General features: G+C 40.9%; 1 protein-coding gene across 7 annotated transcripts in view; it reads left to right on the top strand.

The window, feature by feature from the left end:
• Positions 1 to 16270, top strand: part of Kat6b (lysine acetyltransferase 6B) — a 180341-nt gene that overhangs the window by 122258 nt on the left and 41813 nt on the right. For 3 of the 7 annotated variants that reach the window (XM_036199057.1, XM_036199055.1, XM_036199056.1), the window contains exons 4-10: positions 2860 to 2975; positions 3219 to 3300; positions 5933 to 6065; positions 8745 to 9676; positions 10639 to 10760; positions 12703 to 12818; positions 15121 to 15262. In XM_036199057.1, coding sequence (XP_036054950.1) covers positions 2860 to 2975; positions 3219 to 3300; positions 5933 to 6065; positions 8745 to 9676; positions 10639 to 10760; positions 12703 to 12818; positions 15121 to 15262 — 1643 coding nt within the window. Of the gene's footprint in view, positions 1 to 2859; positions 2976 to 3218; positions 3301 to 5932; positions 6066 to 8744; positions 9677 to 10638; positions 10761 to 12702; positions 12819 to 15120; positions 15263 to 16270 lie in introns of those variants that run through there. The other 4 variants (XM_036199059.1, XM_036199058.1, XM_036199060.1 and 1 more) reach the window with 4 other exon arrangements.

Genomic DNA, 16270 nt, shown 5'->3' with positions numbered 1-16270 from the left:
CAATCTAGTGGTTTGAAACAGCATATTTTACAGCCATAGCAGAAAACCCTGTTGTAGGACTCAACAGAGTACAGTCAACGTGTCAGAAGGGTTGGCTGCTTTCTAGAGACCCTAGGAAGAGAAGGTCCATATCCTAGTCCATTGGTTATGGTAGGAGTCAGTTACTTGTTTGGTAAGCAGGTGAATCCCCTTCCCAGATGCCAGGGGCCAACCTCTTCCTCCATCTTCAGAGGCTCTGTGACAAGTGGAGATGGTTGCAAGCTCCCAACATCTCTTCTTTCCCACTCACGAAACCTGTCCCTTAGTTGTGCCCAGGCCTGTAGAGTTGCTTTCTCTATGTGATGTGAGAACTGGGGATAGATGTCTTTCAGAGCCATTATTGTGTTTACTACATGTAGATTTTCTTCTCAAGTATTTCCTCCTAACTTGAAACCATTTTCCTTCAGTTTTACTAGACAAAATTATTATGAACTATGAATACTTATGTGCTTATATAACAATGAATAAATGAGTGAAGACTTAACATGGCTCTCTGATACATTGCAAACCAAAGTAGTAAAACCATCTCCAGAAAGACACACCGCCATGACTCTCTCAGCAGGAAAAACAAGGATTTTAGAGGAATGGCTGAGTCTGTGGAATGCATCAGGAGGAGGTGAGGGATTACATTCTCAATACCATCAAGTCCTAGTATCATTACTATAGATTGTATGGCAATACAGCAAGACTCAGTTACAATCTTTTATTTTTAAGTTAATGTGAGAAAGGAAAATGGAAATGTCTCTTCATTGCTCAGCGTCTTATACAGAACCATAGAAATGTAGAACTGGAAGGATCTATAGCCAATTCTCTTAAGCTAAATAAAGGGAAGATTGCTTCCTAAAAGAAAGATGGGCTGAAGGTTTTGGAATTGGATAGGACAGCTTAAATAGTAGTAGTTTTCGATGCTGTTGCTTAAAGTGGAAGAAAGCATTAAGAGGAGAAATGTTCCATGCTTTTGATCGAAAATGTCCAGAATCTATTACTTTTGAAAATGCAAAATTATTAAAAGTCTTTATTGTAGGATATCTATAGGAATAAATAGTAAGCTGTAATATGATATGAATTACCTTAGTTACTGAAGACTAAGCTACAAAGTGCAAAAGGAGATTCTAATGTAGAGGAAAAATTCAGTGCATGAAATTGAGGTCATATGTGCTGGTGATGTATGACTTACAGGAAGTAATAAAGGCGGGGGGAGTAAATGGTATATTTTTAAGCTGATAGGATCCATTTTAAAGGTGGAATTTAAATTGCTGGTCTTTAGAAGTTGAGTTTTTAGTCCCTCACATGACGGGGTGAGCTGATCAGAGTAGCCTCCTGCCTCTCTGTTCTGGGCATACTCTTCAAGGTAAACAAACAAGTGAGCTGTCCTTGATTGCTGGCCCTGAGCAGGGAGAGGTGATCCATGCCACTTTTCTGTGTTTAACCCTTCTTCTCCCATTCGTTTGACTGGGAAGCTCTTGGGGAAGACCATCCAGAGGTTAACTGTATCTGCCTGGGGGTCTCTCCCAGCCTTGCAACATGTGATTTTTCTCAACATCTTAAATACAGATGTTTTGATTTTTTTTTTTTTTTTAAGAGTAGGGGATTGTGAACTTTTATTAATAGTATTGATGATTGATACTGAATGTTTTTACTTCAAAAAGCCAGATCTCCTGGTGAGTGGAGTTGTATGAAAGCACCTGTTAAGCTTTAGGGAGGAGAACTTTCTTGGCAGGAACCCAAAATACATATTTAAACAATGAAGCTGCCAAAGTCAGGAAATTATAAAACAGTTTGGAAATTACAGAATCTGCTTTTTTTATTACCCCTCAGATTTCCTTTTGCAGCTTGGTTATAAGTTCTCTCACATGGGATTTACTAATGTTCTTACTATTTAAAGAGCAGAATTTTAAAAAAGAAATAATAATCAAGTTTGGATATCTCCTTGGGGTTGGGTGATAAAAGCCATTAGTTTTTAAGTGGAGCCTCTTTTCAGAGGCTCGGCTCACACTCTCCTGTCACTCATGGAACCCTGGTCTCCTTCCGCTGTGGATTCTGCAGACTGGCTGGGTAAAAGTGCCCCGAGTTGTGTGGAAAACACAGTGCTCTAGAAGAATGAGGAAGCCTGCTGAAGGTGGCTTCTCAACCTACTCTCTGTGTCTTATTCTGTCTTCTTCAACTCACAAATTCCATGCTTGGTCCCCAACTTTCAGGAACTGGGCGGCAGCGGGATGCTCTGCCTCGGTAGTAGGTGTTCTTTGTGTAGAGTTACATGAGTGACTCAGTTAAGCCCCTTGGAGCTGTGGCTTCTCCAACAGCCCCAGGTCTTTGTTAAGCCAGACCCCCGAGTTCTGTTCCCACAGGTGTGCACAACCACACTAAGCTCAGTGCGCTTTTTCTTTGGCCATCTTTTGTTACACACAGAGAGCAGTATACAGTGTAGTGTACTCGAGCTGTGGGCACACGGTGGCTGGGGGATGACAGGGCAAGAATGCTAACAGAACACATAGGCAGTCTTCAAGTGCTGTAAGACTGAGTGTGGGAATGGGGTACATGTCCAGGTTTCTCTCGGGACAGATTCACACGATCGTTCTGTACAGGCAGGGGAAGAAGACAGTCACAAGAGGGAGAAGGAAAATCTCTTGTACAGCTCAAAGCCTCTGACCTAGTTTGTCTTCAGGTTCCTAAGGCTCACTGGTTGGCACCAGTGGACAGTGAATAAAGGAGATTTTTAAAAATAAGAATAAATAAATTTTTTAGAATAAAAAAAACCACTTTTTTTAAAACAAAAAACTGAGACAGTATTGACATAAAGCAATATGCTTTTTATTGCAGGACACCCATCCTGTTTGAAATTTTGTCCTGAATTAACCGCCAATGTGAAGGCCTTGAGGTGGCAGTGCATCGAGTGCAAGACATGCAGCGCATGCCGGGTCCAGGGCAGAAATGCAGTGAGTATGCTTTCCATGGCCCAGTGCATGCCAGGTCCGGGGCAGAAATGGGGGGGTGGGGATCCCGGCGGCCAGGCTTTCCTCTGACAGAATGGTTACATGTTTAGACCATGGGAATGGTGCACCACACCCGGGAAATTGGTGCTCCTTCATTACATTTTACTGCTAACCTGGTAACTTGAGGGTGTTGGTGTTCTATAGTTGGTCTCAGTCTCAATTAGTCTCTAATATGTTATATTACAGGATAATATGCTTTTTTGTGATTCCTGTGATAGAGGATTCCATATGGAGTGTTGTGACCCACCACTTTCCAGAATGCCAAAAGGTGAACTTTTAAGCCATATTAAAACCGTCGGGCTGGGATGGAACTCAGTGGTAGAGCTCTGGCCTTGCATGTTTGAGGTTCTAATTCTATTCCCAGATCTGTGAGACAAACAAAATAGTTTCTTACTTACTTGTTAACCTTATTTTGATGTCCAGGAGTTCCCCTCCTCACACCCACATTCTTACAAGTTGTGAATAGAAGAGTATTATAAAGTGATTTGGTTTGGGGAGACACGTATAACACGTATAATTCAGATGTGGGGGTGGGGGGATACTCCCTTGCCCTGCAACAGCTCCCTGGTTAGTAAGACTTCACATCGCTGTATTATCCTGTAAAGCAAGTGAGTTCTGATGACTTGAGAGTTCTTCAACAGGAGGCCGTCACCAGGCTTCAGCTGTTGGTTAATGGTTCAAACATGAACATCTGAATTCTCTTGCATCTGGTTTAATTTGGAGTGCCCTTCTCCGTTTTGTGTAAGTCAGCTATGCCCAGCCTTCCCCTGCCCTCCTCACAGTTTGTAATATGTTCAGCATTTAAAAATGATAAAAATGACCTTGCCTTTTTATTATACTATATATACATCGACAGTGTGAAAGGTATTGAAAATAACAAGCATAAGAGAAACAAAGAAAAAAGAATTGCCAATCCTTTCCCTGCCTCTACACTCCCTTTCCAAAGGAGCGTGCTGCTGCACATGCGCATGTCCCTTTTTGAGATTTCTCCTTCTCAGTAACAGGTTGTAAGCATCCTCATATCATTGCTTGCTCTCCTAAACATGATTTTAGAAGAGTCATGTTAAGCACCATAATACAGAGCAGGGCTTCCAGACCTGCTTCTGGGCCATAGAGAAGCTTTGTTGGCACGGTGTTTTTAAACTTTGATCCTGGGTTGTCTCAGCGGGGCTGCATGCTTTCTTTGGTTTACCACCCTCTCACGCTCCCTGTTGTCACGTGTTCTAATTTGCTTTAGTCATTTGCCGTCGTGGCGCTTCCTGTAGGGACTTGATTTTGCAACCTCATGTATAAATGAACCATAATTGATTTAATTAACCAATTCTCTACAGTAGATACTTAATGTTGCAAGTGTTTCCCTCACTCCTGAAGATGAATTCGTAGAGAGGAGTCCTTTAATTAGAGGCCACTTACTTGAAAGGCTTGACAGGCCTGACATTTTTATGCTGACCACCACCAGTGTGTGAGGAATTATACTCATGACACTCGACACCAGTAGATTCACTGAGGCTGAGACATAATTTTTTACATTCTAGTATCTTTAAAATAATTTTCATCTTATGACTAGTACTATCTTAGATTTGATAAAACTACTCTTAGTTAATATTTTAAATCAATTTAATAGTAAGCAAAAAATTGTGATAGTTTTTCCCTTTTCATTAAGGAGACACTGAACTTATTTTTGGTTATTGACTATATTATCATTTGTGATGTACCTGTTTTATACTTGAATCATTTTTTTCTGTTCAGGTTCAAGTACTTACAGCTTCAGTTTTACATAAATATTAATCAGATTTCGATTACTGATATTTGCAACATTTTATTTTTTCACAGAGTATTCTTTGCCTAGGTTTTTATGGTTCTATCGATACTTCCCTACCCCCTATGGAAATTATATTTTATTAGGGAGCTATGTGTGCATTGGATCATTTTTTTAAAAAACTTTTTTTTAGTTAGTGTACAAACTTTTTGTAAGTGCTTGTGGTGGCTCACACCTGTCATCTCAACACTTGGGAGACTGAGGCAGGAGGCTGTAGAGTTCAAGGCCAGCCTGCGTCACTTGAGACCTCATCTAATGAAGAGGGAAAGAAAAGGAGTGAAACATTCTTGTGAAGACGAGGAAGTAGTTCTTCTCCTTCCGGGTAGTTGATTAGGTCCCGTGCTCACTTCCCCACTGATTGGAATTGGGGCTTTTTGATAGACTAAACTTGTCTGTAATAGTCACAGCTTCTGGTTTTTTCAATTGACCAATTACAATAGGCCAGATATATAATTTTTTCAATTATTATCATGCCAGAGAACTTAAAATTGTTGTTTTAATTTTAAAATATTTAAAGTCATCATTTTCAGTGTTGGAAATTTCCAAAAGCAATTGATAAACAAACCAAACCTCTTTTTTCCCTATACAAGTTCAGAAGTCTGATTGACATGAAAATTTTTCTTTCCAAGTGACAAGAAAGGAATAAAAGATTAATAGTTTCTGATTTGGGCTGGAGAGATAGCTCTGTGGCTAAAACCCTTGCTGCTTTTCCAGAGGACCAGGCAGCTTACAACTGCCTGTAACTCTAGTTCCAGGGGATCCAATGCTTCTTTGACCTTCTTAAGTGTGTACACATGGCATACATCCATGCTCACACACACAGTTTCCAGGGGTGACTATGGGGTGGTGGGAGGCTTAGTGCCATGGGGAATAGCTAGGGCCAGCCTCTGCTCTCAGCACCTTCACCAGGGGCCTTTGACCTTTAGCAATGGCTTTCTGAAGAGAACAGAGTGACCCACTTTCCATGGAAAGTTCTGCATACAGGCACCCTTGGTCAGGTTACTACAGCTGCAGGTTTATATTTAATACCTTCTCCTTAAGTGAAACATTAAAATGTCTTTTCATATATATATTAATTCAGGGATGTGGATTTGCCAAGTCTGCAGACCAAAGAAAAAGGGAAGAAAACTACTCCATGAGAAAGCCGCACAAATAAAACGACGATATGCAAAACCCATTGGACGACCGAAAAATAAATTAAAGCAACGATTGTTGTAGGTTGAGATCTTATTAAAAGACATCTTATATGTTGTGCTTTAAAAAATGTAGTTAATTGTAATCCCCTTGGATTTTGTTAGTTTTTTTAGAATAATTTTTCTAAACTCAATGAGGAATATTTTCCTTTTGCATAAGCTGTGGGATTTTTCCCCCAAAATAACATTTTTAATTACAGTTGGTATTTTGGGGTCTTCTCTTGGCAGTAGCTATGATACCGAGTGACATATTTCAAGCAGCAAAATGGAAGTGTTGTAAGAACTGCAAACTTCCTCAGCCTTTTTATTGGTTGAGCATTAAAACAGCTTAGTTTTGTAAATATTTTCACAGGAGCTTTTTAAAACAGAGAGTAATAGATAACAATGTAATATTACCACTTTTTAAGATTTCTTTCCCAAAATAGTAGCTTCTGAGAAACCTATAAATGACTGTCCCTATAGAGTTAAGACAGGTCCTTTTGGCAGGTGCAGCTATGTGCAGAAATACAGATAAAATACTGTGCAGTAAACCACAGGTCTCCTCTGATAGCCTCAATTCCAACTTCTTTTGTTGTGTAATTGCCATTAAAGCCTAGCTGAAAAAGGATTAAGTGAATGTGTGTCCAACACATAGAGTATAGATTTGACTACCTGTAGTATTAAGAAATACATAGACAGGGCTGAGCATGGTGACACACTCCTTTAATCCCAGCACTCAGGAGGCAGAGGCAGGTGGATCTCTGAGTTCGAGGCCAGCCTGGTCTACAGAGGGAGTTCCAGGACAGGCAGGGCTGTCTTGGGGGCTTAAGGAAAGGGGCCCTGTGCTTTGTAGACAAGCAGGCCCCGCCCACCTTGAGCAAACACTGTGACTGTTGCTTGCAGGCTCTTTCTCCCGTTGTCACATGAAGTAGTCACTACACTGTGTGCTCTGAGAAGTGCTTCTGCACTGTCCACCAAAGGGAAACAGAAAGTGCAGGCTCCTTTCTAGAGCTTTCTATGAAATTAATGAAAGTCCTTTAACTGGTAGGCTAGACATTTTAAATGGATTTTTAGTTGTTACTTCCTAGAAACAAATATAAAATATTTATGAATAAATTCTTTCATTTTCGTATCATTTAAAGTAGAAATTGTGTTTTTTCATTTGTCCTGCGTAGGCATTGTTTTTGAATTGGGACCATATCCTCAGGGTCCAATTATAAAATCAAAATTAGGATATAAACTTTCTAAACAGAGTACACAGCTGAAAATTGCACCTGGCACCAATCCTAACTTTTTGTTTGTCCAAAATTGTCCTTTGAGCTCAGGAATTTTTAAGATAGTCTAGGGGGATTTTCTTTTACATGCTTTATAAGCATATTGTCTTTTCTGGGCGGTCTATTCTAGCTCCAGTCCAGATGCAGCATTTTAATGCAGACATTCCAGCCTGGATAACTTGTTTGTTCGTAACCCTCACTGTGTCTTATAGGGACACCAGAGATCTCCCACGTTCATCTGATTTGGCTGAAATAGTGGTACCGGGCAAAGATCCTGGCAACTGGGCCACCTCAGATGAACCTTACAGAAATTGGTTCATTAAATCTTTGTGTACAAGATAGGCATGAAAATGTGTTCTATTTGTAATTATTTAAGGTATTTTGGTAATTTGTTATCATATCATTCTCAGGCTTCCATTTCTCCATTAGCTTTCAGCTAAATTGGTAACTCTGAGCCTCAGCATTGTCATACTCATATGCAAATGTTTCTATTGTATAAATTTCTCCTGCAACATGGGTAGCTTCCCAAGTCTTGGCCTGAGGTGCAGGCAGTCAGCTGCCGTTCATGTAGGCAGCTGTGTTTGTGGAGTGGCCTCCTACAGCACTGTGGCCAGACCACACCATCACACGAAGCGAAATGTCAAAGTAGGAGGCCGAGGTCTTGACGCCAAGTGTCTGGTAATGACCATGGTAAATGTGCTGCTTCTCCGCCAGACCCCATGTCATGTCCGACCTGCCGCGGCTTCTCTCTAATCATTTCTTCAGTTTTTGTTTTTGTTTTTTTGCAATTGTCCTTTTTTTCAGCAATATTTTATGCTGTAATTGTCTTCTCTCCTAGGAGAGTATTATTGGCTGTTTTATCATCCCGAGCATAAACTGCTAGAAGAGGATCTTTTCTTTTTATTTTTAGTACAAATTTATAAACACACCCAAATTCTACTTCTGTAAGTTTCCAGACTAAGTGAAAATTGTTTCTAACTCTAAATAAGTTTATACTTTTACTCTGGATCACACATCTGACCTACTTCCTCTAGTACTTCTTAAAGGACATTCTAGGAAACCATTATTACTTGTAACAACACCGGGGATAACTTATTTATTTGTTTGTTTGTTTGTTTGTTTGTTTATTTATTTATTTATTTGTCTAATTATAATGAAATCATTGGGTATTTTCTTCCTTGTACTACATTTGGGTCCACATGGATTCTCCTAGTACCTGTTGAATGGGCCCTGGGGGAATCATCACATGAAGTAGGTTCTGTTATCTGTTCCAGCCAAGAAACATGTAGGTGGTGGCACACACACACACACAAAAACATCTTTGAGGTTGCAATTAATTTTAAGTTCAAGTACATTGACTATGCATCTAGTTTCTATAGATTTGTTATTAGATACCTTTATAATTCTATTGCTTAATGCTGACACTATTCTCTAAATTTTTGCCTAGGTCTGTAACCAGTGATGAAGGATCCATGAATGCATTCACAGGAAGGGGGTCACCTGGTAGGGGTCAAAAGACTAAAGTCTGTACCACACCTCCATCTGGTCATGCTGCGTCTGGGAAGGACTCAAGCAGCAGATTGGCTGTTACAGACCCCACTCGGCCTGGTGCCACCACCAAAATCACCACCACCTCCACCTACATTTCTGCCTCTACACTTAAAGTTAACAAGAAAACCAAAGGGCTCATTGATGGCCTTACTAAGTTTTTTACACCATCACCTGATGGTCGCAGATCACGAGGTGAAATAATAGACTTTTCAAAGCACTATCGTCCAAGGAAAAAGGTCTCTCAGAAACAGTCATGCACTTCTCATGTGTTGGCCACAGGTACCACACAAAAGTTCAAACCTCCACCTTCTCCACTTCCACCCTCAACCCCCATCTCTGGTCAGAGCCCCAGTTCACAAAAGTCGATCAGTTCCTCCTCCTCTTCTCCCTCTCCCCAGAGTTCCTCCAGCCAGTCCAGTGCGCCCTCCTTTAGCAGTCTTACTAACAACAGCCAGCTGAAGGCACTCTTTGATGGACTTTCTCATATCTATACCACTCAGGGACAGTCTCGCAAAAAGGGACACCCAAGTTATGCAGCACCCAAACGCATGCGTCGTAAAACTGAATTCTCTTCCACGGCAAAAGCTAAAGCCCGTTTCTTTGGAAAAAGAGACGTTAGGAGCAGGTTTCTTTCTCGCTCCTCCTCTAGCTGGGGGATGACTAGAGGACATATTTTTAAAGCCATTGCTCACTTCAAGCGAACAACTTTTCTTAAAAAGCACAGGATGCTAGGCAGATTAAAATATAAAGTGACCCCTCAGATGGGGACCCCGTCACCAGGGAAGGGGAGCTTGGCAGACGGAAGGATTAACCCTGATCAGGATGATGGTAAGCAAAAGGTGGAAGCTCCAGCCAAACCTGCCCTTCCCCCAACCCCGAGAGAGCCAAGAAATCAACTCCTGTCCGTGACATAGGCTCTACTGTCTCTCTGTCCTCTTCACTGTCACACACATGCAGTGAGACTTTGACCTTTTTCTAATGCCGACTAGACCTCCAAGATGTTGTTCTTCCAACTAATACTCTCCAGCCTTCTACTATTATCTCCATCCGTAGTGGCACTAGGCACTCCTGCCCCCAGACACCTTCGTAGCTTGCTTCTGGCTCTGTAGTCCGCATGAACAGCCGCTGTCAAGCTTCCGCCATGTTCTCCCGTGCTGCCTCTGTAGCCAGTGCCCCTGCGTGTGCTGCCAGTGCCTGCAGCCAGGTGTTTCGACTCTGCCTCTCTCTCTCTGCTCCATTGCTATCCCATGACGAAGTTCATCCTGCTTCCGTCTCCACAGAGCCTGATCTGTGATTCTGTGACGTGTGCATCGGGGTTGAGTGTGTTTGCGTGTGTATCCGTCTACTTTAGGGAGGAAACCAACTTCAAAATTTCATTGAACAAATTGGCCCATTACATTTGTTACCCTTTATACAACAAAAAGCCAAAATATGTCGTTTGGAAAAATTGGTAAATTTTATGAACTCAAAACTAATAATGAGAATGCTGTAACTAGACATAACTTCTAATCTTGGTTGAAAAATATGTTTTGCCTTGTATCATTCCTACTTTTGGTCGTATTTGTTGTAAAAAGATGATAGTGATGTATGTTCAATTGAAAATTTAGTTGTGGTAGGGTAAGAATTACTATTGGATCTGTGAGCCATGCTTAGCTGTACGAGATTATACAGCTCAATGGAAAAAGATCCCTGATTGCCCACTGTGCTAATATGGTACCATTTTGCTAATATTCACTGGCCACCCATGCTTCAAATCAGTGAATACACTCTCTGCTGGTTTTAAATGACAGATACTGAAATTAAAATAAGCATCAAACAAGAAAGTACAGATGTAAATGTGATCGGAAACAAGGATGTCGTGACTGAAGAGGATCTGGACGTTTTTAAGCAGGCCCAGGAACTGTCTTGGGAGGTAAGGCCTAGATCCCACGTAGCAGTAACTAGAGTAGTACAACTTTTAGTCATTACTTTGAGGCTGTAGAGTATCCCCCCAATATCCTTTATGGTTCTTTAATGTTTATGCCCTTCTTTTTAACTGTAGAATTATCTATTCTTTTCAGTATAAGAAAAGACTCAACAGATCTCACAGAATAGACCGGAGTAGTGCTAGTTACACAGATATAATAAGAATTAGCTGGGCCTGGTAGCGCACGCCTTTAATCCCAGCATTTGGGAGGCAGAAGCAGACCAATCGATCGATCGATCTCTGTGAGTTCTATGCCAGCCTGGTTTACAAAGCAATTTCCAGGATGACTAGGATTATACACAGTCTCAGTAATAATAAAAAGCAAGATGGCTCAGTGGGCTTAACAACCCGAGTTCAACCCCTAAACCTGCAGTGGGAGAAAGCCAGCTCCCGAAAGTTGTCCTCTGACCTACACAGAAGCATGGCATAAGCGTGCACACTCAACGCGCACTCAAACACAAAGTAAAGAATAAGATACAGCTTTAAAGAAGTTTCTGATAATTTTCCCCCACACTTGTAAAATAACAGTTTCAAATTGTAACCAAAAAGCACATCACTTTTTAATTCACCCATACTTCTTCTGACGCAGATGGCCAGCCATATGAAAACGCGTCAGTTTTTAACTTTTTGGCATTGACGAGGGAAATGTTGTGTTTTATAATCAATCGAAGTCGTCTTTATTTTTCCTGTCTAGTAATTTCTCTAAATGGTTCGACTTAACATGTCAGCTCAGCTTCAGTTACTGTCAGCAGACATGGAAAAGCAAGGCTATAGTCTTCTCAGACATATTTACAAGTAATTGCTGTTTTTGACTGTCAGGAGACAGTCGTGTGTGGCCATTATTGTCGGGTCCCTGCCCTGCCTCTGCCCTTGAAGGAGGTCACATTGTCCACAGTGGGCTTCTAGCTTTGTTTTTAGCAGTGTCCCGGCAGGGTAAAGACTTCTGGGGGTTTTGATCTCAAGAACTAGTGCGTCTTTTCATTCCTTACCCTGCCCTCGGCAGACCTTTGTGTTTGTTGTTCTTCAGCTAAAGCAGACGCCAGATTCCCCTCTTTGTTACTGTCCTTTGTGTACAGGGTGGGGGTGAGGGACAGTAGTCACTATCTGACAGACAGTGCTAACTCAAGACCCTTTCTTTACAGCATGGCTAAGCTTATTTTTAAAATTACGTTAATCTCTTTGGCATGGGGGGGGGGGAGGCACATACCAGTGCCATGGTGGAAGTGTAGAGGTCAGAGGACAGTTTACAGGAATTAATTCTCTTTCTTTCTTCATGGGGGTTCCAAAAATGAGATTCAGCTTATCAGCCTTGGAGGCAAATGCCTTTACCTGCTGAGCCATCTCACCAGTCCCAGAGCTAGGGTTTTTGGTTCAAGAAATATTTCTTTTCATATATCAGGTACTATCCTAGACACTGAGGTTACCACAGTGATTGCAGGGGCTCATGTAGCTTACTTCATGGGAGGAGGGGAGATAACAGAACTCCGCCACTTCTCACGGCATAGATGATAACTAACTCACAGGTGCTTAAATGTAACTTCCTATAGCAGCAGGGAACTGAGATTGTCTTACTAGTTAGTAGCTGTGTTATCCTGTAATGTCGGCTTCAATGCATTACAATCTGTTATGATACCCAGTTGTATAGACTGTGGGATGTACTTGCATCACATTTATTACCCATCTTTGGCATATTTGTTAGGGTATTATTTTGCATGCCTATGCATTATGTAAAAAGATGCTTAATATTTCCTGTTTTAACAACATGAAAATTAGTAATTAAGGTCAACAATATGATTGGATAGCCTTAAATGAAAAAAAAATGTAAATGAAATACACTCTCTTCTTGGTACTTGTATTTTACCATGATTTACTTGTTGTTGTTTATCAGAAAATAGAGTGTGAAAGTGGAGTGGAAGACTGTGGTCGGTACCCTTCAGTAATAGAGTTTGGAAAATATGAAATCCAAACCTGGTACTCCTCGCCTTACCCACAGGAATATGCAAGGTACGGACTAAGCCTGGAGGCCCTGTGAAACCAAGGAAGACACTGGATTCTAAAGCAGGGAATGATTTTGAGAGTAAACCTGAGATCTGAGGATGTCACTCAGTGGGCAGAGTGTTTGCCTAGTGTGCATGAGACCTGGGTTCTATCACCTAGTCCCACATAAACAGGTCATGGTGTGCACCTGTAACTCCAGCACCTGGGAGGCGGAGGTGGGAGCATCAGAAGAAGGTCAAGGTCATCTTTGGCCTTGCATATTGAGTTGATGGCCATGAAAACTTGTCTCCAGAAATAATGAATGAGTAAATATAACAAGCAAGCATTAATTTTGGTAGTCAGTTCAAAGTGTTTGCCGCCACGTGCTAACTTTTGCTGGCTTGTTTTTGTACATTCGTGCATATTCCTTCAGCGTTAGGAACCACGGGTTATACGTTTCTCTTTGAATTCCTAGGCCATGCTGGTTTTGTTTGGTTAGCAGGACAGGTGCTGTTTCTTTATGAAACCAAATCAGAAAAACAACAGCCATTTCATAGCACTTGTTAGACTACCTCCCCACTTGATTTCTTCTAGTTAAGGGTGGAAATTGTATTTCTAATTCCTCACATTTTATTTAGCATAATGGAAAAATAGGAGGAAGTAGTGGGTGGCAGATAAATTTAGGAGACCCTTCCCCAAATCACTTAAAACCATTTCTAGCCAGCTTTTTAACAAATAAGAGAAAATAATGCCATCAGAGTTTCTCATTTTTCTTGAACTAAGATTAACTATGAGACTGTTTGGCAACCATATTACCCAACATTTCTTTTGTTACCCACATCAAGGCACATGGCTTTAGTAGGATCTCAGTTTTTTTCCCTCACCAGCCTAGACAACCAAGTGAAATTATGTCTCAAATTTTTTAATAAAAAAAATCATAATTCTCAACGGAAGACTAGCTCAGCTAAGATTTCATGAAGTGGTAACAAGGTCAGTAGGGAATTACAGAGTGAGGATTTTGTCCACCTAATGCATATATCTTGTCATGTGTCACTTGATATCACATATGTACATGAATGTGTACGCATCATTTGCATGTCTGCATAATGTGTACGTATAGCTTAAAGCAGCCTGACTCAGAGGCTCTCTCATTGGCTACTGTCTGGAAAGATCTAAAGGCCAGGTTACTGCAGTGCATGTCTGTCTGTATGTGAGTGAGCACATCATCTCCTTGTTACTGCTGTTTAAACAGTACCTACTGTTAGTCTCAGAAGGTTAGAGAATGCGTGGCATGAGCTGGAGAGATGGCTCAGAGGTTAAGAGCACCGGCTGCTCCTCCAGAGGTCCTGAGTTCAATTCCCTGCAACTACATGGTGACTCACAACCATCTCTAATGAGATCTGGTGTGCAGGCAGGACATGCAGGCAGAACACTGTATACATTAAATAAATAAATCTTTAAAAAAAAAAAGTTCATGGTTTGTAGTTTATGCGTCATTGAGTACAGATGAAAGAATATAATACTGCAGACAAAACAAAAACCCTTTCTAATTTAAAATGTAAAACTGCAGTGGAATTGGTGAAAAACAAATGTGGTCTTTGGACTGTCTGCCCTGCATTGACTATATGTGATAAACTATATTATACATATGTGTACACACACACACACACACACACACTAAACTTCTCATCCAGCTTTCTCATCCAGAAGCAGATATAGAAGCCACATTTTAGGACCTCTGCCTCATAGGTATCCAGATGATTTTAAAAATAGTTAACTTATAAATAAAAGATTGTTGTAGGTACAGCACTATGCATTAACACTATTTCAAATACGACTTTAAATCTGAACTTCAAAAATTATCTTTGGTCACCCTGAATAATGGCATTCCGATTTTTTTTTTTTTTTTTTTTTTTTAAGGGTGGTGGCTCCAGGTCTGAGACCCTTCTTTCCATAGGACTATTCTAAGTAATTCGCTAATAAATTACAAAGTAGAGTCAGACATATTACAAATCTTATTTAAAATGTTTTAAGGTCTTTATATATCTTTATTACTGACCTCTCCTGCCAACCTTTTTTTTTTTTTCTTCCCAGAGACAGGGTCTCACTATGTAGCTCTGGCTGGCCTGGAACTAGATATGTTGACCAGGCTGGCCTCAGGTTCATAGAGACTTCCAACTGCTGGTGTTAATGGTGTCCACAACCACACCTCAATGCTTTTCCCTTTTTTTCGAAATAGTTTCAAAAGATTTTATAACTGCATTATGTCTTAGAACTGAACATTTAGCTTTTCTGCCTTGAACAGTGTGATTCTTTGATTTTTAAACAGATTACCAAAGCTTTACCTGTGTGAATTCTGTCTTAAATATATGAAGAGTAAAAATATTTTGCTAAGACACTCAAAAAAGTGTGGATGGTTTCATCCTCCAGCGAATGAAATTTACCGAAGGAAAGACCTTTCAGTATTTGAGGTAAGCATGTGTGAACAAAAGCATTCTTTTGAACCCTACTATTCTTAATTATTAAGTGTGTACTTGGGTGGTTTGTGTGGAGATAGTGCAGTGTGTGTTCAGTTTTGGCATTGAAATTCACACTGTTTTTTAAAATAGCCCCATGTTTTGGAATATTTAACCACCTTAAGCCACCTTTTAGACTGATGAAGAATTCCTGCTTCATCACATTGACTTTTTTGTCTTTTCCCAATCCCGGTCTACACAAATATATCCACCAGTGAATTTATGATATCCTTGGCTCTTTGTAAATTGCACATTCTTTGGCAGGAGAAATGAGCTTTGTTTAGCAGCTCTAGCCAGTGTCTGGCAGATGCTCAGTCTTCCTGAGAATTGAGCAGCCGTATGTACCTGCTTAGTACACAGACACCTGTGTTTCCATCCTGTTCTGCCCGAGCGGATAAATCCTTTGGGTGAGATCCCAGCAGATGTGAGGATTCTCCCCAATCTTCCCTCATGGTCATATGTCTGCCATTGTAAGTTTCTTGAAGACAGTTTGTGTTTTCAGAATTGACTTAGCAGAGAAAGTCTTCATTTTCAGTGTTTAACCAGGCTTCTGTTGTTAGTCTCGGGGATCTAGCTTAGCTGGGTCAGTTATGTGTTGAGCACATCGAGCTTTCTTTTCTTGGGACTGTTCACTTCCCTCCAGTGACATACTTCTGTCGCCTTGCTCTGTTGTCTTCTCTATGGCCCATCCCGGAGGACTGTGCTACATTCCAGGTTCTCAGATCAAGCCTTTCCTTCTACAGCAGATGTGCTAGCCTCTTTCTGAAAACCACTGTGCTGTAGGGACCTCTTTCAGAATGCTCATGCTGCAGTGTATCAACTGCTCTACAGTTGCTTTTTCCTCTGGCCTGCAGTGTTTCTCAGCCATGGGTAATAAAGCAAAGATCGTGAATTTCTCATGTCAACTAAGAGCCCTCTCAGACATGTTTAGGGTCACAGTTTTTTGTTTTTTTTCTTCAGACT

This window comes from Onychomys torridus, chromosome 9, assembly GCF_903995425.1.
Source record: "Onychomys torridus chromosome 9, mOncTor1.1, whole genome shotgun sequence".
Taxonomy (NCBI): Eukaryota; Metazoa; Chordata; class Mammalia; order Rodentia; family Cricetidae; genus Onychomys; species Onychomys torridus.
The sequence above is the reverse complement of the archived record's forward strand: the minus strand, read 5'-3'. Positions and strand labels throughout refer to the sequence as shown.